The following is a 24,864-nucleotide window of genomic DNA, read 5'->3' as shown; positions in this document are numbered from 1 at the left end:
GTAGGTCTATGTTCAGTCGTTTGTTGAAAGCGACCCGCTGAGATTCCTCCGCAAGAGGTCGCTTCTGTGTGCAGCTGACCTGTTGTTTGCGACTGGTTCGGCAGTCTACTTTAATAATAATAATAATAATACGCCATTTAGCAGACGCTTTCATCCAAAGCGACTTACAGTCATGCGTGCATACAGTTTTTGTGTGTATGGGTGGTCCGGGGGTTCGAACCCACTACCTTGGCGTTACAAGCGCCGTGCTCTACCAGCTGAGCTACAGAGGACCACATATAGCAAATATTACGGTATCGGTGAGGATGCACTGGCCACCGTGGAGAGCGTGGACCGTGTTGTCACGGTTGAGGAGGGTAAGTTTACATATTTGACAATGTCTAAATAGTAATAGTCCCAAATGCCACCCAATACCCTATTTCTTATTTTGACCAGGACCCATAGTTCTATGGTTAAAAGCGCTGGTCAAAAGTAGTGCACTAAATAGGGAATAGGGTGTCATTTAGGTAGCAATCATGGTGATGACATTTTTTACAGTGTAGCCCTAGATTAACAACAACAAACAAACTTGCTCCTTTGAAACCAAACCCTTGCTTTAGGTTTAATTGAACATGTTGGTACATTATGCAGACACATAAATACATTTGATGTCATACAATATAAAACACAAGTAAATATATGATCAGCCTAACTACATGGACAGATGTCTGGTGTCTTGTAGCTAGTATTTCTTAAACTTAGAGAAAACAATCCTTTATTGTTTTTCATAAAGATAATGAGCCCACCCTGGACCAGGAGGACCCAGTCCTTGTTCAGGTAAGAATGCTGCAGCCCTATCAATAGCTTGGGTGCCAGTCTTTCCGCTCTCTTGCCAATTCCATCGTGGCAATATGATATTGGCATCACAATCCCATAAGGAGTGGACAGAGAGCTGAAACAGACTGGCACCCAGGCTATAACAATACTGCTTCATTAGCAGGATTGGTTCAATAACAATCTGTCATTCAAACTGTAATTTTACTGACTCATTAATTAATTCTGATTTTCTTCCTTAGTATGTGGTTGAGGAGGTTGGGCACCGGCCCTGTCTGGCTTTAATCCCTTGGTCTGGACCTCTGTGGGTTCCCAGCTCTGTAAGTCCATCCATTCTGATACTCTTTGGTCTTCTCTCTGGTCTTAAAACTGGTTTATGTACTTTAAACATAAACATGACGTTTTCTGAAGAACAATATGGAAATACATTTCTGGAAACATATTCCCTATTTTTTATAACTGCAGCCAACATATTACCTTACCCAAGCTGGGAGGATGCTGGTGAGAGAGCTGGCAGTGTTAAACACGCAGGTAACCATGCAGATTATTGGACAAAGCTCATCTGATCTAATAGGCAGGATTACCTTCAGTATCCACTATGGTAGTGAAATACTTTGATGTTCGTTCCCTCATTTTCTCACAGATATTCACAGTGGAGCAGCCCATTTTCATCAGTTTCACTCCTGCTAGGAGGATGGTATGGAATGAACTGTCCTCTCAAAATGAACAGGTAGCCATTCATATGCAGGTACCTCAGATGTTTCCTTAACCTTTCAACACAGACCTGTGTAGTGTCTCAGAATCTATCATGCAGTGGCCTCCTCTTGCGATCCTCCCTATTCCAGTCTGTCAGTCCTATAGGCTACCTGTCTATCATTCAAACTGACTCTTAATTGAATCCTGTCTTGTTCCTTAGTATGTGGATGAGGAGGTTGGGCACCGGTCCTGTCTGGCTTTAATCCCTTGGTCTGGACCCTTGTGTGTTCCTATCTTTGTGAGTCTATCCATTCTGATACTCTCTGGTCTTTAGAGGATATTAAAGATTAACATCAAGTCACTAGTTTTCTATAAAACCACATAATGAAAAAACATATTCCCTTGTCTTCATAGCCTGTCTTCTCCAAGGCCAAACCAGTCTACTACCTCACTCGTGCTGGGAGAATGCTGGTAACAGAGCTTGCAGTGTTAAACACACAGGTAACCAAACACATTATTAACCAAAGCTCATCTGATCTTATAGGGAGAATTTACTTTACCCTGTTCCCTTTTTTTTCACAGACTTCCAAATTGGTTATTGAGGAGCCTACCATTCACCTCACTGAAGCTGGGAGGCTAGTGCTTGACGAACTGTCAGCACCTTCAGATAGCCATTCACAGGTAGTCAATCACATTATTAGACAGTCATAGCTGATTAGTAATAGTACACATTACCATGTCCTCTATCTCCACAATTGTGTGTCTTATTAATCACAGAGCAATCTCTATAATTAGGGGATGTCTTTGTTTTTCAGCCAAATAGGGAAGACTCTGGTTTTCCCTATGAGAAGTTGCAGCTGGTTGGGAACTGGGGTTCGTTTCATTTCCATTACTGGAATATCCATTATGGACGAGTGCAGGTACTTCAGACATATTCTTAACATTTGTGTATTTGAACTCCCAATTGTCTCTGGGTTTTCTTTTGTATGTCTGTCCCTAATTGAAACCTAGGGGAAACTTGTCGTACGAACATCATGTGGGCTCTATATCACTGCCAGGGATTATACTCAGAACTGAAATCACCTGCCAAATGTTATAGACATCTACAGCTAACATATAGAGAGAGGTCTGGAGACTGAAGAGGACATCCTGTGCATTGTGAGGGGTGTAGAGAAGCAGCTGTGGTGGAGCAGAGTCATCCAGGAAGAAATCCTGGACCCATGGGTGAGAGATTCTCAACTGGTCTTTCGTCTCAAATGCACCTGATTTGTGTCAAATGACGCACATGCTATAGGTCTACTTATATTTCCTGGATGAAATGTAATGTTTCTCTGTCTCTTTTAAAGGGTCTCGTCCAGGTGGTCCTCACCAACAAGAAGCTGACTGGTATTAAGGTACAGTCAGGCAATTTTTTCACAGAAAAAATGTAAAGTGGCAAATGTCCATTTACCTATTTGAATAAATACATGTTGACAGAAAATGAAATTACACGTTCTAATCTCTTGCCTCATTTTTAGTTCCTTGGTAGAAGGATCCATGGACTCATGTCCTGCCTTGTCAAGAGGAGGTCTGAGTTCACCTATTATGAGGATGCCCAGGTACACCCCGTTGTTTCTCTGTGTTATGATTTATTTCAGTGTTTGGTTGAGGGGTTTTCAATATGGTGGTTTTCAGTGTTGGGCTGACAGTGTCACATGTTGTGTGTTAAACAGCAGGTGGATATCTCCACCACAGTGGAGGGGTACCAGGAGAGGGGGGATGAGATGATGGCATATCAGTTCTCCACCTCTGACATCATCACCACCCCTCATGAGCCGTCCTCTGGCTCCTCTCACCAGTTCCCCAGAATTCTACGCCTCCCCCCTTTCCCTTCCGATTCCCCTCCCAGTCCCCCTCCACCTTACCACTCCACCCAGGACCAGGACCAGACCCCTGACAGCACTCCTCAGGTAAAACTATTTCTACAGTCAATAATTCTTATTTCATTTGTACTTGTGTGTACAGGTGTGTGTCATTGTTTTGGTATCGATAGGTTTGTGTTGTCTGTCAAGGGTCAAGTTGTTAGGTCAAGATGAAAGTATTGTTATGATGTCACTGAATGTTTTGTCTGCTTCAGTTGATGTTGCAGGTGAAATGCAGTTTAGTAGAGTTTAAGTTAATGTGATGTCTATTTTAGGAGTTTGAGGAGGAGTTTGTGGAGGAGCAAAATAATGCTGCAGATGTGCCCCAGTTGCGGTGGGTTCGCTTTCATGTGTTCATCTATAGTAAAAACCTTTGCTTTAGTTATACAGATGTAGGATCTTAATTTGAGACAGTTTGCTACAGCAGGAAAATAATCCTGCAGCAACAGGATACATTTTTCGTTAGGGCAAATCGAGTCTAAAATTTAAAAGTGGAAATTACAAACTTGAAAATTCCAAATACGCTACAAGTTTGCATTTCCTGCCATGCAGGAAAATTCTCAGCAACAAAAGAGTGATCAAATTAAGATCCTACATTGGTATGGTCTTTCTGAATCCTGCAGTTATAATATAGGCTAACATAAAATGATTTCTTAATTTCATGGCACTGATGTTTTAGCTTCTTAGGTTGAACATTTGTTATTGAACATTTCTATTTACAGGCATTACTTTGAAAACCAAGGGACAACCAACTTCTCTCTGAGGCTGGCCGGTATCAGACGTGCTATGGAGGTGAGAAAATGTGAATTTAGCACTTTTTGTATTTCACTTCATGAACATTTCTGGACTATTTGTAAATGTACTGTCTTGTTCTCACAGGCTCTGACATCCTCTGACAGTACCTCCCTCAATTACCTCACCCACGCTGGGAGGATGGTGTTGAGTGGACTATCCGAGCTCAACCAGCAGGTAACCAATTACATAATTGTGCAACGTTCATCAGACCAGATATATAGTTCCCACTGGGCACAGATGTCATTTCAACGTCTCGTTTTGATTTACATTTGGTTGAGTTGTCAACTAATGTGAATTCAATGTGAAATCCCCCCCAAAATTAACGTAATTGGATTTAGGTTAAAAGACGAAATTCCCTTACGTTGATGACTTCTTTCAAATCCAATCAGTTTCCCACTTTGATTCAACATCATCACATTGACATTTTTTATTGATACAACATTGATTAAACCAGTTCTTGCACAGTGGGTTACCTTTAGGCAACAGTGATTCATAGGGTTTAGTTGAGAAGTTTCAACGTCATACTAGCCAAACAATCAGAGGCCCTTTGAATTACAGACCTGAATCTTTGAGTTTATTATCTAAGTTTTAAGGAATTTTATGATTGTTTTGTTTTGAGGATGTGAGGCAGTTTCAGCAGGCCTACGACCTACTGGTGAACTTCATTAATGAGCCAGCAAACAGGGAGCGACTAGAGCAGGAGATGGCTCTCGTAGGAGTAGGTCTACATGCAAGCTTGAGCGTTAGCTGCAGGCACCGTCTTCTCATCTAACATCTACTCAATGAGACTTTCTAAAGTGCTTGTCAATGAAGATTATGTAATTATCCTATTTGTTTGACTTCAGATTGACCGCATCAACTTCGCAGATGTTTTTTATGAATTCGTTCTACTAAGCCTTCTAGAAGGAAAGACATCTCTTCCTATATCTGTAAGTGGCCCTAAGAATGGAACATCCTGTTGTTTATCTATGCTATACACACTGTTGTCATATCAGATCTGTAGACACTCACTCATGTCCCCTGTTCCTTCTCCAGAAGCCTGGTAGCTTCCTTTATCTGCTCCTGCAAGTCATAATGAGGATTGACCCTCCTGGAGGAGCCTGGACAGAGGCTGCTGAGAACTTCTACCTCCTCGTTAAGGTACATTTCTCTCTCTCTCTCTCTCTCTCTCTCTCTCTCTCTCTCTCTCTCTCTCTCTCTCTCTCTCTCTCTCTCTCTCTCTCTCTCTCTCTCTCTCTCTCTCTCTCTCTCTCTCTCTCTCTCTCTCTCTCTCTCTCTCTCTCTCTCTCTCTCTCTCTCTCTCTCTATAATAGTTGATGATGTGTCTGTTGTCAACAGGGCCAGATGAAGGCATGGCTAGAATCCATCTTCAACCTCAATGAGTCAATCTATGAAAGCCCAGAGAGGCTCTCGGGGGAGGTGATGGGGAATCTACAAATACAGGTTGAGTTCCTGCTGTCCAGCCTGGATTAAGGTTCCCAAACTGAGCTGAGGGCCCCATCACAAAATAAAGTGTTTTGCATTTAAACATTATCTGTCAATCGTAAACAAATGTTACATCATGTGTAGGGGGAGAGTGGGGTAAGTTGAGCCATTTTTTACATTCAGCATTACTCTGTCAAGGGAAATATATTATTCTTTCAAAATATACAGTATCTGTCACGACTTCCTCCGAGGCTGCCCCTCTCCTTGTTTGGGCAGGCTTCGGCGTTTGTCGTCACCGGCCTTCTAGCCACTGCCGCTCCTCATCTCATCATTCCATTTGTTTTGTCTTGTTTATTACACACACCTGGTTCATATCACCTCATTAGTACCTGTATAAGTGTTCCCTCTGCCCCCTTGTCTTTGTGTGTGATTGTTTATTGTGGAGGAGAGAGAAAGCTCGGTGGAGCTCCATGTATTTTGTATCGCTGGGAATATTCCCTGTGTGCCTTGTATTTTCCAGTGCCCCTGTTTTGCGCACTGGAGTGTTTTTACTAGGGGTGTAACGATCCATCTACTACATCGATGTATCGATTTATATTCCTATGATCCAACTACATCGATCTGTGCTCGGCGAGTTGGCCTTTTGGACAACATATATCGATCTAACATCGTTTTAAAATGTAATAAATCGATTGTATCGATACTAGGAAATAACCCATTGGATTTAAGCACGTCAGACTTTATATGGATGTTTTTTCTTAGCACTTTTAATGATAAAGGCTTTAAACATTACTCGATTCAGTCTGCCTATCCGTGACGTCATCGCGCCAGCAGCAGCGCAAAGGCGCCAAGACAACAAAGCATAGCATGGCGGATGACAGAGGAGAAGCCGACGAGCAAGAAATTATCAAGCCACCATTGCGGTCCTTACAAGAAACAGGAATCTAGGAAACTTCACCTGCACTGTCCAGTATCCAGGTATTTATTTCAGTCACACTGGTTGAATTTTTGGCTAAAAGGTTACTGAATCGATTTCAAGTCACTGAATCGTTTCGGATCGTATCGTTCTAAATGAACCAATATCGCCCTTGAATCGTATCGACAGCCACGAATCGTGATACAAATCGAATCGTTGTTAAAACGAATCGTTACACCCCTAATTAAAAACTACAAAAATATATTGTTTACATAAGTATTATAATAAACACCCTTTGCAATGAGACTGAGATGAATGAGATCAAGGTGATCATGGTTTAGACCAGGGTTCTTCAATTCCGGTCCTGGAGGGTCGAAACACTTCTGTTTTTTATTTCTACTTGGTAGTTAATTGGACTCACCTGGTGTCCAAGGTCTGAATTAGCCCCTGATTAGAAGGAGAGGATGAAAAACAGAGGTGTTTCGGTCCTCCAGAACCGGAATTGAAGAGCCCTGGTTTAGACACTCGCAGAGTAGAAAGACATTTTGTAAATGTGATCGTTCAGATGTTGTTTTTGCAACAATTGAACAAAAAACAGTTTTGGCTTTATCATTATGGGGAATTGTGAGTAGATTGATGAGGGGAAAAAAACAATTTAATCTATTTTACAATAAGGCTGTAAAGTAACAAAATCTCAAAAAAGTCAAGGGGTCTGAATACTTTCCGAATGCACTATATATAGACAGGTGTGTGCCTTTCCAAATCATGTCCAACAAACTTAGTTAGATAGAACCTGCTCTTACCCTGAGAAACAGATTTCCCAATCTTCTCCTCCTCTTCTTCATCTTTAATGATGACATTCAGCTCCAGTGTTTGACTGCAGTCTTCCAGCTTCACTGATGCCATCTCTGGATATTGCGATGCAAACTGGGCTCAACTGTCACATTTACATTTTTTTACATTTTAGTCATTTAGCAGACGCTCTTATCCAGAGCGACTTACAGGAGCAATTAGGGTTAAGTGCCTTGCTCAAGGGCACATCGACAGATTTTTCACCTAGTCGGCTCGGGGATTAGAACCAGCAACCTTTTGGTTACTGGCACTACGCTCTTAACCACTAAGCTACCTGCCGTCACAATCAGGACCCAGTGACTGTATGTTTGGACTCAGTGTGGAAGGAGAGAGGCAGGCTGGGTTTCTCCTCACTGTTGATGTTACCGGCCTCAGACTTATCTGAATCTGCTAGTAGTAATATAGAGCACAGACACAAAAGTTAGTGTTGACAGTTCTGGCAATATCTTTATTCTCAAAAAATATTTTTTTCCTTGTTCAATTATCTAATTCAGTGCTGTACTTGGACTGAAATAGGTGCCAATTCTCATTTTGGGTGTCGGTACCGTTTATATTAAGGAGCAGGAGCTCCACAAAACTTTTTAGCTAATAGCTAACCTATAGTAGATAAATGCATACATGACTCAAAATCCATTTAGTACAAGGTTACAGTTTGTTTTAGACAGCACTGTGTGCTAATTTCCTGAATAACCTTGTCTTCACTGTATTACTTCAATCAAAAAACAATTGTATTTCCTGGTCACACCATAGCAACATTTATTGATAAAAACAGAAACTACTGAATGTGTCTGAATATTAGTACACATGTAGAAAACTGATAATCATTACATTCAGCTTCAAAACAGTAGTGCGACCGTGAAATTGTCTCTATCTGATGCACCCGCACTGTCCTCACTGAAGTCCGTTGACGCTGACCGAGAGTAGCCACCATTTTACCAGCTTGGGAATTTTACACAAAAGCAATAATATGCTAAACGAACTCAGAAATCTCAAATAAATTGATTATTTATTAAACTAAAATGAGAAAATTATGTACATTCACTCAGACAAACCCAAAATCTCTAGCTATGTGACTTGTAAAATAGTTTTTATCACGTTCTTTCACTCAATCGGTTTGACACAAAAATAACACATCGAACCTTTACCAAACGTGATAATACATTAACGGATGTGTTAACTAGCATGGTATGACATGTTCTTTCGACAGAAAGTTTAATCGTGCTATTACATACCTGTAGTAATAAATAGAAACGGACACGAAGGTTATCTTCTTGACTGCACAGTCCTGGCGCTTTCTTAATTGTGAAGAACGTGGGATGGGCGCGCCTGCCGGAACTTCCTGTTCCCCCACTACTACTGTGCAACGGTCCGTGCATTTCGGGATCCTTGGGACGGCCCTACCAGTGTTGCCAACTAATTTTCAGGAGAAGTTGCTAGAGGCAGGTCGATTTGTTGCTAAAAGTTGCTCAATAACGTTGTGATGTCTTTGCGTGATGAAGTCATTACGTAATAACGTAAAACTGCATCATTACATAGAATACACAATAACGTTAATCAAATTGACTGGCCATCTCAGCGACAAATATGATTTGACATTTGTTAGTTTAGATTTGTTTGTTTATTATCATATATTTGTATTTGTAAAAGTAATATAAACACATAACATTTATATGATCAGATATTTTTATTTATAAACACAACACATTGAATTATTGAACAATTACACATTACACATTATTGAACAATTACATTTGATTTATATTCTTATTAACTAGTAGTGTATTGGTAGTTAGTAAACATGCTACCTAACTGATCAACAATTATAGGTACAAGGTAATAACAAGGTATATATGCTATCTTATTGAACAAGCAACTTAACTCAAATAATGATGCGCGCTAGGCATCTCTCTCCAGCTCTGGGCCCTTGGCATCACTGGGCCCTACCCCATTACATGAGAACAGGGTATCTGCCGCTGCCTCCTCCTCCTCCTCCAGGACACTTCTACTTTGCATAGATTTGATCAATCTGTTGATTGTGGCCTGTGGAATGTTGTCCCATTCCTCTTCAGTGGCTGTGTGAAGTTGCTGTATATTGGTGGGAACTGGAACAAGCTGTGGTACACGTCAATCCAGCCCTCCCAAACATGCTCAATGGTTGACATGTCTTGTGAGTATGCAGGACATGGAAGAACTGGGACATTTTCAGCTTCCTGGAATTGTGTACAGATCCTTGCGACATTGGGCCCTGCATTATCATGCTGAAACATGACGTGATGTCGGCAGGACAATGGGCCTCAGGATCTTGTCATGGTATCTCTGTGCATTAAATTTGCCATTGATAAAATGCTATTTTGTTCCTTCTCTGTAGCTTATGCCTGCCCATACCATAACCCTGACACGAACATGGGGTACTCTGTTCACGACATTGACATCAGCAAACCGCTCGCCCACACACCACCATACACATGGTCTGCAGTTGTGAGGGTGGTTGGGCATACTGCCAAATTCACTAAAACAAAGTTGGAGGTGGCTTATGATATAGAAATTACCATTAAATTATCTGGCAACAGCTCTGGTGGACATTCCTGCAGTCAGCATGCCAGTTGCATGCTCTCTCAAAACTTGAGACATCTGTGGCATTGTCAGTGGTAGAAAAAGCACCCAATTGTCATACTTGAGTAAAAGTAAAGATACCTTAGTAGAAAATGACTCAAGTAAAACTGGAAGTCACCCAATAAAATACTACTTGAGTAAAATTCTATAAGTATTTGGTTTTAAATATACTTAATTATCAAAAGTAAATGTAATTGTTAAAATATACTTCACTATCAAAAGTAAAAGTAAACGTATTAATCATTTCAAATTCCTTATTAAGTAAACCAGATGATACCATTTTTTATTTTAAAATTGTATTTATGGATAGCTGTCACGATCGTTATGAGAAGCGGACCAAGGCGCAGCGTGGTAAGCGTACATCTTTATTAATTAACGTACTTAACACACACGAACAAAACAACAAACCAAACGATACGTGAAGTCCTAGGTTATACACCAAAACAAACCTTACGGAACAAGATCCCACAATAAACAGTGCTAAACAGGCTGCCTAAGTATGGTCCCCAATCAGAGACAACAAGCTACAGCTGCCTCTGATTGGGAACCACCCCTGGCCAACATAGAAATACACGAACTAGATCAACAACATAGAAAATACAACATAGACACTACACACCCTGGCTCAACATTTAAGAGTCCCCAGAGCCAGGGGCGTGACAATAGCCAGGGCACACTCCAACACTCAGATATCATTTAAAAACTAAACGTGTTTAGTGAGTCCACCAGATCAGAGGCAGTAGGGATGACCAGGGATGTTCCGTTGATAATTGCGTGAATTTGACAATTTTTCTGTCCTAAGCATTCAAAATTGAACGAGTACTTTTGGGTGTCAGGGAAAATGTATGGAGTAAAAAGTATATATTTTTCTTTCGGAATGTAGTGAAGTAAAAGTTGTCAAAAATATAAATAGTAAAGTACAGATACCCCAAAAAACGACTTAAGTAGTACTTTAAAGTATTTTTACTTAAGTACTTTACAACAATGGGCATTGTGTTGTGTGACAAAACTTCACATTTTAGAGTGTCTCCCTTACGGGGTATCTCATATATCCCAGCTTTACATAGGGTGGTAGATAGGCTTACCCTGGTGTAACGTTTTGAAAACAATGTAAATCTCTCTAGGACAAGGTGACTTTGATCAATATATTCGCCTGCAGTTACCCCGCAACTTAAAAAACGGCCCTTTTCTAAAAACAACATTTCATGAAATAACTCTAAAAGTGTAAACTGGAGCAATTTATTTCCCTTTATAGCTTATTAGCCTAAGCATGACCTTCATCCATGCTGGAATACCCATCCACGACCCATTTTCAATGCCCTGGCTGAGGGAAGGAGGTTCTCACCCAAGATTTGACGGTACATGGCCCCGTCCATCATCCCTTTGATGCGGTGAAGTTGTCCTGTCCCCTTAGCAGAAAAACACCCCCAAAGCATAATGTTTCCACCTCCATGTTTGACGGTGGGGATGGTGTTCTTGGGGTCATAGGCAGCATTCCTCCACCTCCAAACACGGCGAGTTGAGTTGATGCCAAAGAGCTCCATTTTGGTCTCATCTGACCACAACACTTTCACCCAGTTCTCCTCTGAATCATTCAGATGTTCATTGGCAAACTTCAGACGGCCCTGTATATGTGCTTTCTTGAGCAGGGGGACCTTGCGGGCGCTGCAGGATTTCAGTCCTTCACGGCGTAGTGTGTTACCAAATGTTTTCTTGGTGACTATGGTCCCAGCTGCCTTGAGATCATTGACAAGATCCTCCCGTGTAGTTCTGGGCTGATTCCTCACCGTTCTCATGATCATTATAACTCCACGAGGTGAGATCTTGCATGGAGCCCAAGAGCCCCAGGCCGAGGGAGATTGACAGTTATTTTGTGTTTCTTCCATTTGCGAATAATCTCACCAACTGTTGTCACCTTCTCACCAAGCTGCTTGCCGATGGTCTTGTAGCCCATTCCAGCCTTGTGTAGGTCTACAATATTGTCCCTGACATCCTTGGGGAGCTCTCTGGTCTTGGCCATGGTGGAGAGTTTGGAATCTGATTGATTGATTGCTTCTGTGGACAGGTGTCTTTTATACAGGTAACAAGCTGAGATTAGGAGCACTCCCTTTAAGAGTGTGCTCCTAATCTCAGCTCGTTACCTGTATAAAAGACACCTGGGAGCCAGAAGTCTTTCTGATTGAGAGGGGGTCAAATACTTATTTCCCAATTTATAACATTTTTGACATGCGTTTTTCTGGATTTATTTTGTTATTCTGTCTCTCACTGTTCAAATAAACCTACCATTAAAATTAGACTGATCATTTCTTTGTCGGTGGGCAAACGTACAAAATCAGCAGGGGATCAAATACTTTTTTCCCCTCACTGTATGTTTGTGAAAGTGATGAGTATTGACTTTTCTCAATGTTAAGACAGAGCATAGGAATTGTAGTTTACACAGAGCCAAATGTGGACGAATGTAATGGCTGAAAACCCTACATACGGAGAAGTGATTTTGAAAGCTACTGCAATGAAGTCCGTTAATGGGCATATAGCAGCTATTTCTCAATGCTTGAAATGCATATAATATTAACTTGAGCACCCCCAGAAAACATTCACAAATTACAAACTCCTAAATCCATTTTTATAATACTGTAATATTGTTCTAAAAGTTGGGTTTGAGGTTCTCCAAATCAAATACTAAAACGTATAGTGCAACTTGGTGCGCACCAGTTTACCATGGACTGTAGGCTACAGTAGGCTAACCGTTTACGATCTTGCTTTAGGGCCTTTCTGGCCGTCTTCGTGGTTATATGCAGGAAGCATAAATTGTACAATTGTAAGCTAATAAATACTTTTCCAAGATAGAACTCATGAATATTTATGCAATAAGGCCCAAGGAGGTGTGTTATATGGCCAATATACCACGGCTAAGGGCTGTTAGGCACGATGCAATGCCTCAGTCGCCTAATTGCTATTATAAACTGGTTACCAACATATGTAGAACAGTAAAAATATATATATATATATATTTAGTCATACCTGTGGTGTACGTCTGATATACCACGGCTTTCAGCCAATCAGCATTCAGGGCTCGAACAACCCCGACCACCCAATGTATATTTACTACAGTAAAATAATATACTGCACCAACTACATAAATATCTGATAGGGGCCATTATCTTCTACGTGGACTTTAAACGAACAGCAGAATGGACAACGCCATTTTAACAGCTCGTAAGATTATACATGTTTACACAAAACCAATAACATGAAAAACGAACACACACTGTTTTACATTAAAGGCCATACCCTGTTCAAAGGCACTTCAATATTTTCTTGCCCGTTCACCCTCTGAATGGCACACATACACAATCCATGTCTCAATAGTAAAAATCATTATTTAACCTGTCTCTTCTCCTTCATCTACACTGATTTAAAGTGGATTTAACAGGTAACATCAATAAGGCATCATAGCATTCACCTGGTCAGTCTGTCATGGAAAGAGCAGGTGTTCCTAATGTTTTGTACATTCAGTGTATATTTTAGTTGACGCATGTCATGTCTGATATACATGAATAAAAGTGTTATTCACCCTGGACATGAGACTTGATTTCTGAACTTTTGAATTATAAGCTCTAAGTGTTGTCTTGGTTGATAAAGTCTGCATGTTGTTTAAGTTACCATGGTAAAAATGTGAAGACCAATGTTCTATGAAAAAGTTATTTTGCATTTAGTCATCCCCCAAATGTGACCATTGAAAGCCTTGACCGTTGCATCCTTCCTCAGGGAACGGCCTGCTGGCATCAGGGTGGCATGTTTTTTTGATATGCTGCTCTGGAGTTCCATGGCCAAGCAGACTCATTTGGGGACAGGGGGAAGAACACATTTTTATTCAAGTCTGAGAGACTTTTAGAGGGAGAGAGCATGAGTTCTGAAGTACAATAAACCCAACCAGGGACCCTGAATTATCTGCTATATCACACAGACAGCACTAGTGAAGGCCTTGATTATCTGCTATATCACACAGACAGCACTAGTGAAGACCTTGATTATCTGCTATATCACACAGACAGCACTAGTGAAGGCCTTGATTATCTGCTATATCACACAGACAGCACTAGTGAAGACCTTGATTATCTGCTATATCACACAGACAGCACTAGTGAAGGCCTTGATTATCTGCTATATCACACAGACAGCACTAGTGAAGACCTTGATTATCTGCTATATCACACAGACAGCACTAGTGAAGGCCTTGATTATCTGCTATATCACACAGACAGCACTAGTGAAGACCTTGATTATCTGCTATATCACACAGACAGCACTAGTGAAGACCTTGATTATCTGCTATATCACACAGACAGCACTAGAAGGCCTTGATTATCTGCTATATCACACAGACAGCACTAGTGAAGGCCTTGATTATCTGCTATATCACACAGACAGCACTAGTGAAGACCTTGATTATCTGCTATATCACACAGACAGCACTAGTGAAGACCTTGATTATCTGCTATATCACACAGACAGCACTAGTGAAGACCTTGATTATCTGCTATATCACACAGACAGCACTAGTGAAGACCTTCATTATCTGCTATATCACACAGACAGCACTAGTGAAGGCCTTGATTATCTGCTATATCACACAGACAGCACTAGTGAAGACCTTGATTATCTGCTATATCACACAGACAGCACTAGTGAAGACCTTGATTATCTGCTATATCACACAGACAGCACTAGTGAAGGCCTTGATTATCTGCTATATCACACAGACAGCACTAGTGAAGGCCTTGATTATCTGCTATATCACACAGACAGCACTAGTGAAGGCCTTGATTATCTGCTATATCACACAGACAGCACTAGTGAAGACCTTGATTATCTGCTATACACACAGACAGCACTAGTGAAGGCCTTGATTATCTGCTATATCACACAGACAGCACTAGTGAAGGCCTTGATTATCTGCTATATCACACAGACAGCACTAGTGAAGACCTGATGATCTGCTATATCACACAGACAGCACTAGTGACGTGCCTAGCTCTTACTGCAGTCCAGTGCCTTGGACATCTTTGAAGTTTGGCCTCTAGTAATTTAGGAGGGCAACTTTATGAAGGCCTATTCACCCTGGTCTTATCGTACAAGGCTCTACAGACGTATAAAATAAAGACAGGCTGTTTTTATTGTCATATTATTTGCGTTGATTATTATTCAACTGGTATGTGCATCAGGGTTTAATATTTCCCCTGTGTTTTACAAATGTTCCATCCCGAGAATAAATCACTCTTCTCCTGCTGTGTGAGACTGCTGTCTCCTGGCTATCAGCCCTGTCTCTGTGTTTGACCAAAACGGGCTCTCTTTCAGCGCCATGGAGTGCACAGGTATTACGGTTGCTGTCCTTTCAGCACCACAAGCCTTTCACATTTGATGTGACACTGTTGTTGTCTCTATTGGTGATAGTGTGATAGTGGTGCTGGCTACCATAGGCTGTGCAAACAGTGCATTATGTTCAAATCAAATTGTATTGGTCACATATACAGTGGGGAAACAAAGTATTTAGTCAGCCACCAATTGTGCAAGTTCTCCCACTTAAAAAGATGAGAGAGGCCTGTAATTTTCATCATAGGTACACGTCAACTATGACAGACAAAATGAGGGAAAAAAATAAAAAAAATTACATTTTAGGATTTTTTATGAATTTATTTGCAAATTATGGTGGAAAATAAGTATTTGGTCAATAACAAAAGTTTCTCAATACTTTGTTATATACCCTTTGTTGGCAATGACACAGGTCAAACGTTTTCTGTAAGTCTTCACAAGGTTTTCACACACTGTTGCTGGTATTTTGGCCCATTCCTCCATGCAGATCTCCCTCTAGAGCAGTGATGTTTTGGGGCTGTCGCTGGGCAACACAGACTTTCAACTCCCTCCAAAGATTTTCTATGGGGTTGAGATCTGGAGACTGGCTAGGCCACTCCAGGACCTTGAAATGCTTCTTACGAAGCCACTCCTTCGTTGCCCGGGCGGTGTGTTTGGGATCATTGTCATGCTGAAAGACCCAGCCACGTTTCATCTTCAATGCCCTTGCTGATGGAAGGAGGTTTTCACTCAAAATCTCACGATACATGGCCCCATTCATTCTTTCCTTTACACGGATCAGTCGTCCTGGTCCCTTTGCAGAAAAACAGCCCCAAAGCATGATGTTTCCACCCCCATGCTTCACAGTAGGTATGGTGTTCTTTGGATGCAACTCAGCATTCTTTGTCCTCCAAACACGACGAGTTGAGTTTTTACCAAAACGTTTTATTTTGGTTTCATCTGACCATATGACATTCTCCCAATCCTCTTCTGGATCATCCAAATGCACTCTAGCAAACTTCAGACGGGCCTGGACATGTACTGGTTTAAGCAGGGGGACACGTCTTGCACTGCAGGATTTGAGTCCCTGGCGGCATAGTATGTTACTGATGGTAGGCTTTGTTACTTTGGTCCCAGCTCTCTGCAGGTCATTCACTAGGTCCCCCCGTGTGGTTCTGGGATTTTGATCACCGTTCTTGTGATCATTTTGACCCCCACGGGGTGAGATCTTGCGTGGAGCCCCAGATCGAGGGAGATTATCAGTGGTCTTGTATGTCTTCCATTTCCTAATAATTGCTCCCACAGTTGATTTCTTCAAACCAAGCTGCTTACTTATTGCAGATTTAGTCTTCCCAGCCTGGTGTAGGTCTACAATTTTGTTTCTGGTGTCCTTTGACAGCTCTTTGGTCTTGGCCATAGTGGAGTTTGGAGTGTGACTGTTTGAGGTTGTGGACAGGTGTCTTTTATACTGATAACAAGTTCAAACAGGTGCCATTAATACAGGTAACAAGTGGAGGACAGAGGAGCCTCTTAAAGAAGAAGTTATAGGTCTGTGAGAGCCAGAAATCTTGCTTGTTTGTAGGTGACAAAATACTTATTTTCCACCATAATTTGCAAATAAATTCATTAAAAATCCTACAATGTGATTTTCTAGATTTTTTTTCTCATTTTGTCTGTCATAATTGACGTGTACCTATTCTGAAAATTACAGGCCTCTCTCATCTTTTTAAGTGGGAGAACTTGCACAATTGGTGGCTGACTAAATACTTTTTTTCCCCACTGTACATATTTAGCAGATGCTATTGCGGGTGTAGCGAAATGCTTGTGTTTCTAGCGCCAACAGTGCAGTAGTATCTAACAATTCACAACAATACACACAATACACTCAAATCTAAAAGTAAAAGAATGGATTGAAGAAATATATAAATATTAGGATGAGCAAGGTCGGTGTGGCATAAAATAAAATACAGTAGAATAGAATACAGTATATATATATGAGATGAGTAAAGCAAAAATATGTAAACATTATTAAAGTGACTAGTGATCCATTATTAAAGTGGCCATTGATTCCAAGTCTATGTATGTAGGGCAGTAGCCTCTAAGCTGCAGGGTTGCGTAACCGGGTGGAAGCCGGCTAGTGATGGCAGGTGAGTTACTGCCGCTCTGATATCCAAAAGTTATTTCCGGCTGTAATGTAATAACACAAAAACAATTCTGGCCAAATAATGTAAGAAATAACACAAAAAACACAAAATACTGCAAAGTTGCTTAGGAGCTAGAAGCAGAGCTGCCATATCTGTCGGCGCCATCTCCAAAATTCTATGTGTCATGTTGTGTCCATGCGGGTTCTGTCTGTGTGTGCGGCAGCCCGAAGCGCGGCCTGTTTGATTCATTCATAATGTCATCAAAAAGCATTGCTCCTCCTTCACTAGAACTAGAATGGCCCGACTACAGAATATATAATGTCTGGCGTATTAAGTGATAATATGTTTTCTGTTATTTTCATGATATATATTTTTTGATACAACTTGTTAGAATTTTGATCCCTCTGAAGGCCTTGGTCCTATAGTCACGGTTCGCTACTGGATCTAAGTGAAGGCTTGAATTAAACCTGGCCAGAGGCAGGTTTAACTTCAGATTAATGGATGTTGGCCCCCAGGTTGACCTTGGCAATGAGAGAAAATGGATTACCTGGACTATTTCAATGATCTCAGAACAACTAGTGTTTTAAGAAGAGTCTTTGATCCTGTGTTTAATATTTATTTATTTTTTAGTTCATAGTGTTTAGAATGGTATCATGTTAGGGGTTAAGACAATGGGATGATTCTGGAAGGTGTTCAAGGAAAGACAATTTTCAGAAAGTGTCACACTTTGCCAATACTCACCTTACTTAAAAGTACAAAAATATCCTTCAGATATTCAGTCAGTTTATCTACTGTTTTATTATTTCTCAAGTGGATGTAAATTATGTTGTAGGCAATCATTTGGAAAGGTGGAATTATGTAATATTATGTTATGTTAATAATACTAATAATTACAATTTACCACTATCAAAAGGAACAATGTATTTATACCTCTAGATTTATATTTGATTATGAATGAGTTTTTCTAGCCATTTATTATTGTGTTGATAATTTATTTGAAATACTGATAATGCTTTTTATATATATATAAAGTACCAGTCAAATGTTTGGACACCTACTCATTCAAGTTTTTTTTTTTTTTTTTTACAATTTTCTACATTGTAGAATAATAGTGAAGACATCAAAACTATGAAATAACACATGGAATCATGTAGTAATCAAAAAAGTGTTAAACAAATCAAAATATATTTAATATTTGAGATTCTACAAAGTAGCCACCCTTTGCCTTGATGACAGCTTTGCACAATATTGAATTTCAATTAACAGGTGTGCCTTGTTAAAAGTTAATTTGTGGAATTTCTTTCCTTTTTATGTGTTTGAGCCAATCAGTTGTGTTGTGACAAGGTAGGAGTGGTATACAGAAGATAGTCCTCTTTGGTAAAAGACCAAGTCCATATTATGGCAAGAACAGCTCAAATAATCAAAGAGAAACGACAGTCCATTACTTTAAGACATGAAGGTCAGTCAATCCGGAAAATGTAAAGTTCTTTTAAAGTTTCTTCAAGTGCAGTCGCAAAAACCATCAAGTGCTATGATGAAACTGGCCCTCATGAGGACCGCCACAGGAAAGTAAGACCCAGAGTTCCCTCTGCTGCAGAGGATAAGTTCATTAGAGTTACCAGCCTCAGAAATTGCAGCCCCAATAAATGCTTCACAGAGTTCAAGTAACAGACACATCTCAACATCAACTGTTCAGAGGAGACTGCGTGAATCAGAACTTCATGGTTGAATTGCTGCAAACAAACCACTACTAAAACATACCTAGTCCCCTGAATACAAACCAAGTAATCTTACATTCAGTGGCTTGTGAAAGTATTCACCCCCCTTGGCATTTTTCCTATTTTATTGCCTTACAACCTGGAATTAAAATGGATTTTGGGGGGGGTTGTATCATTTGATTTGCACGACATGCCTACCACTTTGAAGATGAAAAAAAAATGTTTTTGTGAAACAAACAAGAATCAAGAAAAAAAAACAGAACTTGAGCATGCATAACTATTAAGCCTCTCTGATTAATGCCCTCCTTGCCTGGTCCGTGAGTTTTGGTGGGTGGCCCTCTCTTGACAGGTTTGTTGTGGTGCCATATTCTTTGCATTTTTTAATAATGGATTTAACGGTGCTCCGTGGAATTTTCAAAGTTTCTAATATTTTTTTAGAACCCAACACTGATCTGTACTTTTCCCCAACTTTGTCGCTGACCTGTTTGGAGAGCTCCTTGGTCTTCATGGTGCCGCTTGCTTGGTGGTGCCCCTTGCTTAGTGGTGTTGCAGACACTGTGCTCGCATATTCCCTTAAAGACCTTTGCTTGAAAAACGAGAAAAAACGGCAGTAGTACGGTTTGTCCATTTTGAGACGCCATAGACCCCTTTCTGTGTTAACAAACATAGCTGCAAGAGGGGGATGGGCGCGAGTAGGTGGCAGAACAAGGGGGAGTTGTTATAGAACGCCAGCAAAAAAAGCCTCTATTTACATGTTGCTTATGAGTGCATTTCACACTACTTTGGATTATAATTGGATTTTAAGGCTCGTATGAATGCCCTGCTTAATATAATGTTTGTGGCATCATCACAAATCAACTGCATTATACTTAAAAAACACTTCAACCAGTAAAATGGCTCTTTGGCTAGCTTTTGCTACAGCCTATATCAATCAGCATACGCATTCTAGCTAACAACTGCTGCATCGAAGGTATTTTGCAAAGATCACACACAACCAAATATAATCATAGCGACTGTTCAAGCAAGAATCAAAACATAATTGTAAGTGTATGAGAACCCAAAAAAGTTATTTTGTTTAGAAGAAATAAACATGTAAATCTAGACTACTGCCGCCAAGAGTCGCACGCATCTGTTTGTGACGTCAGTGTGTCATGTACTGGAAAAGGGTCTATACCCACTTCCTCAAAATAGTCAGAAAACTCAAGAATTCCGTCTTTAATTTTGATGTTTTTGCCGAGTAGTTCTTAGTCGTGCAATTTTACATTTAACTAAGATGTTTGTCATTAAATGAGAGACTAGTTGTTTTCATGCAGATTTTTTAATTGAGAAATACTTTAACAAAGACTTTAATGAAGAATACCTACTGTTGACCAATAACCCCCTTCCCCTTCGGCTACAGACTTCGGCTTGACTCGAGGAAAAAATGTTGTGTGCCAGAACAGCTGAAAAAAACCTTACCAAAAGTCCAAAACGAAAACAAAATGTTGTCATAATATATGCACAAACTCTTCCGAACTGTTTCGGCTGGGAAGCATGCTGACGCCTTAAAGGCTATCAAAAAGTCTGTCTTACAATGGTTTCAGTAGTCCTACATTGTCACAAGGTATAGATTATACCCCTATTTAGACCTGAAGTAGCAGACAGTCTAAATACAGATTAGTGACAATATCGGAACGCTTAAACCATTTGTAACATCATTATTGTTAGTCCAGCATAAAGTTTGAGCTTTTCTTTCAACACCATGGAGTGAATCTTTACCACTGCTACACCTGGCTATCAGCCACCGGAGCTTAGTCTGGCAGCGAAAAAGTTTATTCAGCCTCATTTACTGCCTTAAAAAAACATAGCTGATATGGCTGACTTGCTTAAACAAATATGGTTTCTACTGACTCCTTCTGGATTTGTGTAATTCGATAAGAACCGCCTAGTTAAATAAAGGTTCAATAATAATAAAATATGTCCATAATAAAATGGCCACTGTAAAACACACAGGGTGTTCACTCCTTAGGCCTACCTTCCTTTCTGCGTCAGACTTCTGAATCTACTTCTGAAAGTACCATGCTTAGATTCATAATAACATCTCAGATTGAACTCTTCGCAAACAGCGACAGTTTCGTTAAAAACAATGCACACCGGTTTGATATTGGAGAAATACATTGGTGATTTTACCACTGTAATCAGATGGACATTATTATGTTATGGTCATTGAATTGATTAGCCCACTAACCACGTGTTAAATGTGTAGTGTAGCTTCACTGTGTAGGACTATGAATTGGGCAGCTATAGGCTATTTGTTAATAGGCTAATTATGTTCTGGCCTGCAGACTAGCTACAAGCTCAGCAACACATTGACTGGAGGCCAAACCTAGTTACAAACCCCCCTATATTGTAAATTACATCTGGTTGGTATAAGATTGAAATGGGAAAATAATGTACCTGTGAAAACCCTATGAAATAGCTCCCCAATACCGTCTGATGTATATATTTAATGTATTACATGAATGGTGACCACAGCCCTTCCGCCAATCCATTTAAAACGTGTTTGACTGTGTTTTTCCCACCCTGCTGAATGTATCCAATGTTCCATATCAAATGGTCCTGTTATGACACATCTGGCAGTTTCTTCTCTCCATCTTTCTTGGCCTCGTATCATTTTTTACAAACATCTGTGTTTTTTGTTCAGTACCATGTCAGGAAAATACCATGGTACTGGTGCAACTACCATGGTATTTCCCTGACATGGTATTACAATGAAAAAGATACCACGGTACTATCATGTTTATTGGGTCACTACAGTGGCAGGAAAATGCCATGGTATTTGCACCAGTGCCATAGTATTTTCCTGCCTTGGTAGTGACCCAAAACACATCATAGTACCATGGAATGTTGTTGTTCATTTTTCTACCATGGTGCATTTTTGTAAGAGCTGTCCTTCACATCGAAATGCCAATGCTGTCTCTTTGTTGTCCTACTAACAACAGCAGCTACATAGTCTAGCCTACTATGGCCCTGTCCCTTTGGCCAGGGTAAACAAAGAGGTCATGTTGTGTCTTGTATATACAGTATAGGCCATTTGTTTGGGAGAATGTAAATGGGATCAAATTTGGTTCATATATAGACACTAACTATTATATTTAAAACAGTTTGTTTCATTTAATTATACACAAGAAGATGTTGCCCAGAACAAATTAATGTACAAAACATTATTTTTCATTACATTTTTGTCATTTAGCAGATGCTCTTATCCAGAGCAACTTACAGGACCAATTAGGGTTAATTGCCTTGATCAAGGGCACAACGACAGATTTTTCACCTAGTTGGCTCGGGATTCAAACCAGCGACCTTTCAGTTACTGACCCAACACTCTTAACCGCTAGGCTACCTGCCGCCAGATCAATTAACTTCAATAAAGTTATCCAAATAAATTCATAATCAATGACTAAAATAATGAATCTAGTTTTAAAAGACAATTTAATGAACACAAGTAGTCAATTCATAGCCTGTTTATCATTAAACAAAAGTTGTTTAGTAATATAAAATAATCCACCCAAACTAATGCTGAAAACTGATCATCACACCATCTTTATCTGATATACAGTGCATTCCTAAAGTTTTCAAATCCCTTGACTTTTTCCACATTTTGTTACGTTACAGCCTTATTCTAAAATTGATTACATCGTTTTTTCCCTCATCAATCTACACACAATACCCCATAATGACAACGAAAAAACAGTATTTTTGCAAATAGAAAGAAAAAAAACTTTAAATATCACATTTACATAAGTATTCAGACCCTTTACTCAGTACTTTGTTGAAGCGCCTTTGGCAGCGATTACAGCCTTGAGTCTTCTTGGGTACGACGCTACAAGCTTGACACACCTGTATTTGGGGAGTTTCTCCCATTCTTCTCTGCAGATCCTCTCAAGCTCTGTCAAGTTGGATGGGGAGCGTCGCTGCACAGCTATTTTCTGGTCTCTCCAGAGATGTTCGATCGGGTTCAAGTCCGGGCTCTGCTGGACCACTCCTGCGTTGTCTTAGCTGTGTGCTTAGGGTCGTTGTCCTGTTGGAAGGTGAACCTTAGCCCCAGTCTGAGGTCCTGAGCACTCTGGAGCAGGTTGTCATCAGGGATCTCTCTGATTTGCTCCGTTTATCTTTCCCTTGATCCTGACATGTCTCCCAATCACTGCCACTGAAAAACATCCCTACAGCATGATGCTGCCACCACCATGCTCTGACATGCACTGTCAACTGTGGGACCTTATATAGATAGGTGTGTGCCTTTCCAAATCATGTCCAATCAATTGAATTTAACACAAGTGGACTCCAATCAAGTTGTTGAAACATCACAAGGATGTTTCCTTAATGGAAACAGGATGCACCGGAGCTTAATTTCAAGTCTCATAGCAAAGGGTCTGAATACTTATGTAAATAAGTTATTTCAGGTTTTTATTTTAAATACATTTGCTAAAAATTCTAAAAAAGGGCTGTTGTGTGTAGATTGATGAGGAAAATGTTTTATTTCATCAATAATATAATAAGGCTGTAACCTAACAAAATGTGGAAGAAGTCGAGGAGTCTGAATACTTTCCAAAGGCACTGAGTGTACAAAACATTAGGAACACCTTCCTAATATTGAGTTGCATCCCCCTTTGTCCTCAGAACAGCCTCAATTCGTCGGGGCATGGACTCTCCAAGGTGTGTAGAGCGTTCCACAGGGATGCTGGCCCATGTTGACTGTAATGCTTCCCACAGTTGTGGCAGGTTGGCTGGGAGTGGATCTCTACTCCGAATAGCTTGTTCCATCCGATGCACAATTGGATGGAGATCTGGTGCCTCGGAAGGCCACTGCAGAAAGCTGAATTCACTGTCATGTTCGTGGAACCAATCCTGGACAAGCCTTGTGGCATGGGGCATAATCCTGCTGAAAAAAATATATTTGCAAATGGATAACTATTGCCATGAAGGGATGCACCTGATTGGCAATGATGTTTAGATATCCTGTGGCATTCAAATGTTGCTCCACTTCTATCAAGGGGCCCAATGTGTGCCATGAAAACACACCCCACACCACCACCACCAGCCTGCAATGCTGACACACGGCATGGATGCATGTACTCATGGTTTCCTCCATACCTTAGTCCTCCCATCAGCATGAAACATCAGGAACCGGGATTCATCAGACCAGGCAATGTTTTTCAAATTCTCCAGTGTCCAGTGTTTTCATTCCTTAGCCCACTGCAACTGCAGTTTCTTGTTTTCTGCTGAAAGCTAATGGGGATCCATAATAAATACACCACAACTACATCATTAAGGATCATAGCTTTCACCTGGGTTCACCTGGTCAGTCTGTCATGGAAAGAGCAGGTGTCCTTAATGTTTTGTCCACTCAGTGTATGTTATTATGTATACCTTACCGAGGATATTCAACCCTAAGGGCAAATCCAAGGTCATCTCAATATCTTTACACTAGAAGATAACAAAACACAGCAAAACTGACAAGGTGAACACTGATCAGTAAAGTAAAGAGATGCTAACATTATACAATGTTCCCTTTCCTCTGCACAGTTCTCTCACAGTGAGAAACAATAGGATTACAATAGAGTGTTCTATGCTTTCTTCATTTGATCCAATCAACTACC

General features: G+C 40.4%; 1 protein-coding gene across 1 annotated transcript; it reads left to right on the top strand.

Annotated features, from left to right (window-relative positions):
- Positions 1-222: 222 nt before the first annotated feature.
- On the top strand, positions 223-3,276 carry LOC121563404. Its single transcript, XM_045216996.1, has 12 exons — positions 223-356; positions 773-816; positions 1,056-1,133; positions 1,279-1,344; positions 1,457-1,543; positions 1,730-1,807; positions 1,924-2,010; positions 2,092-2,190; positions 2,325-2,429; positions 2,856-2,903; positions 3,027-3,107; positions 3,244-3,276. The coding sequence occupies exons 4-12, from the start codon at positions 1,309-1,311 to the stop codon at positions 3,274-3,276; spliced, it is 654 nt and encodes a 217-aa protein (XP_045072931.1). The 5' UTR covers positions 223-356; positions 773-816; positions 1,056-1,133; positions 1,279-1,308.
- The last annotated feature ends 21,588 nt before the right edge of the window (positions 3,277-24,864 follow it).

Source organism: Coregonus clupeaformis, unplaced genomic scaffold (assembly GCF_020615455.1).
Source record: "Coregonus clupeaformis isolate EN_2021a unplaced genomic scaffold, ASM2061545v1 scaf0882, whole genome shotgun sequence".
NCBI classification, from domain to species: Eukaryota; Metazoa; Chordata; class Actinopteri; order Salmoniformes; family Salmonidae; genus Coregonus; species Coregonus clupeaformis.
Note: the sequence above shows the minus strand (reverse complement) of the source record. Positions and strands in the feature narration are given on the sequence as shown.

Coding starts and splice junctions, on each gene's coding strand:
- LOC121563404 (XM_045216996.1), top strand. CDS start 1,309: ATGCTGGTGAGAGAGCTGGCAGTGTTAAACACGCAG. Junction 2,430..2,855: donor TCCATTATGGACGAGTGCAG/GTACTTCAGACA, acceptor TCTCTTTTAAAG/GGTCTCGTCCAGGTGGTCCT. Junction 2,904..3,026: donor AGAAGCTGACTGGTATTAAG/GTACAGTCAGGC, acceptor CCTCATTTTTAG/TTCCTTGGTAGAAGGATCCA.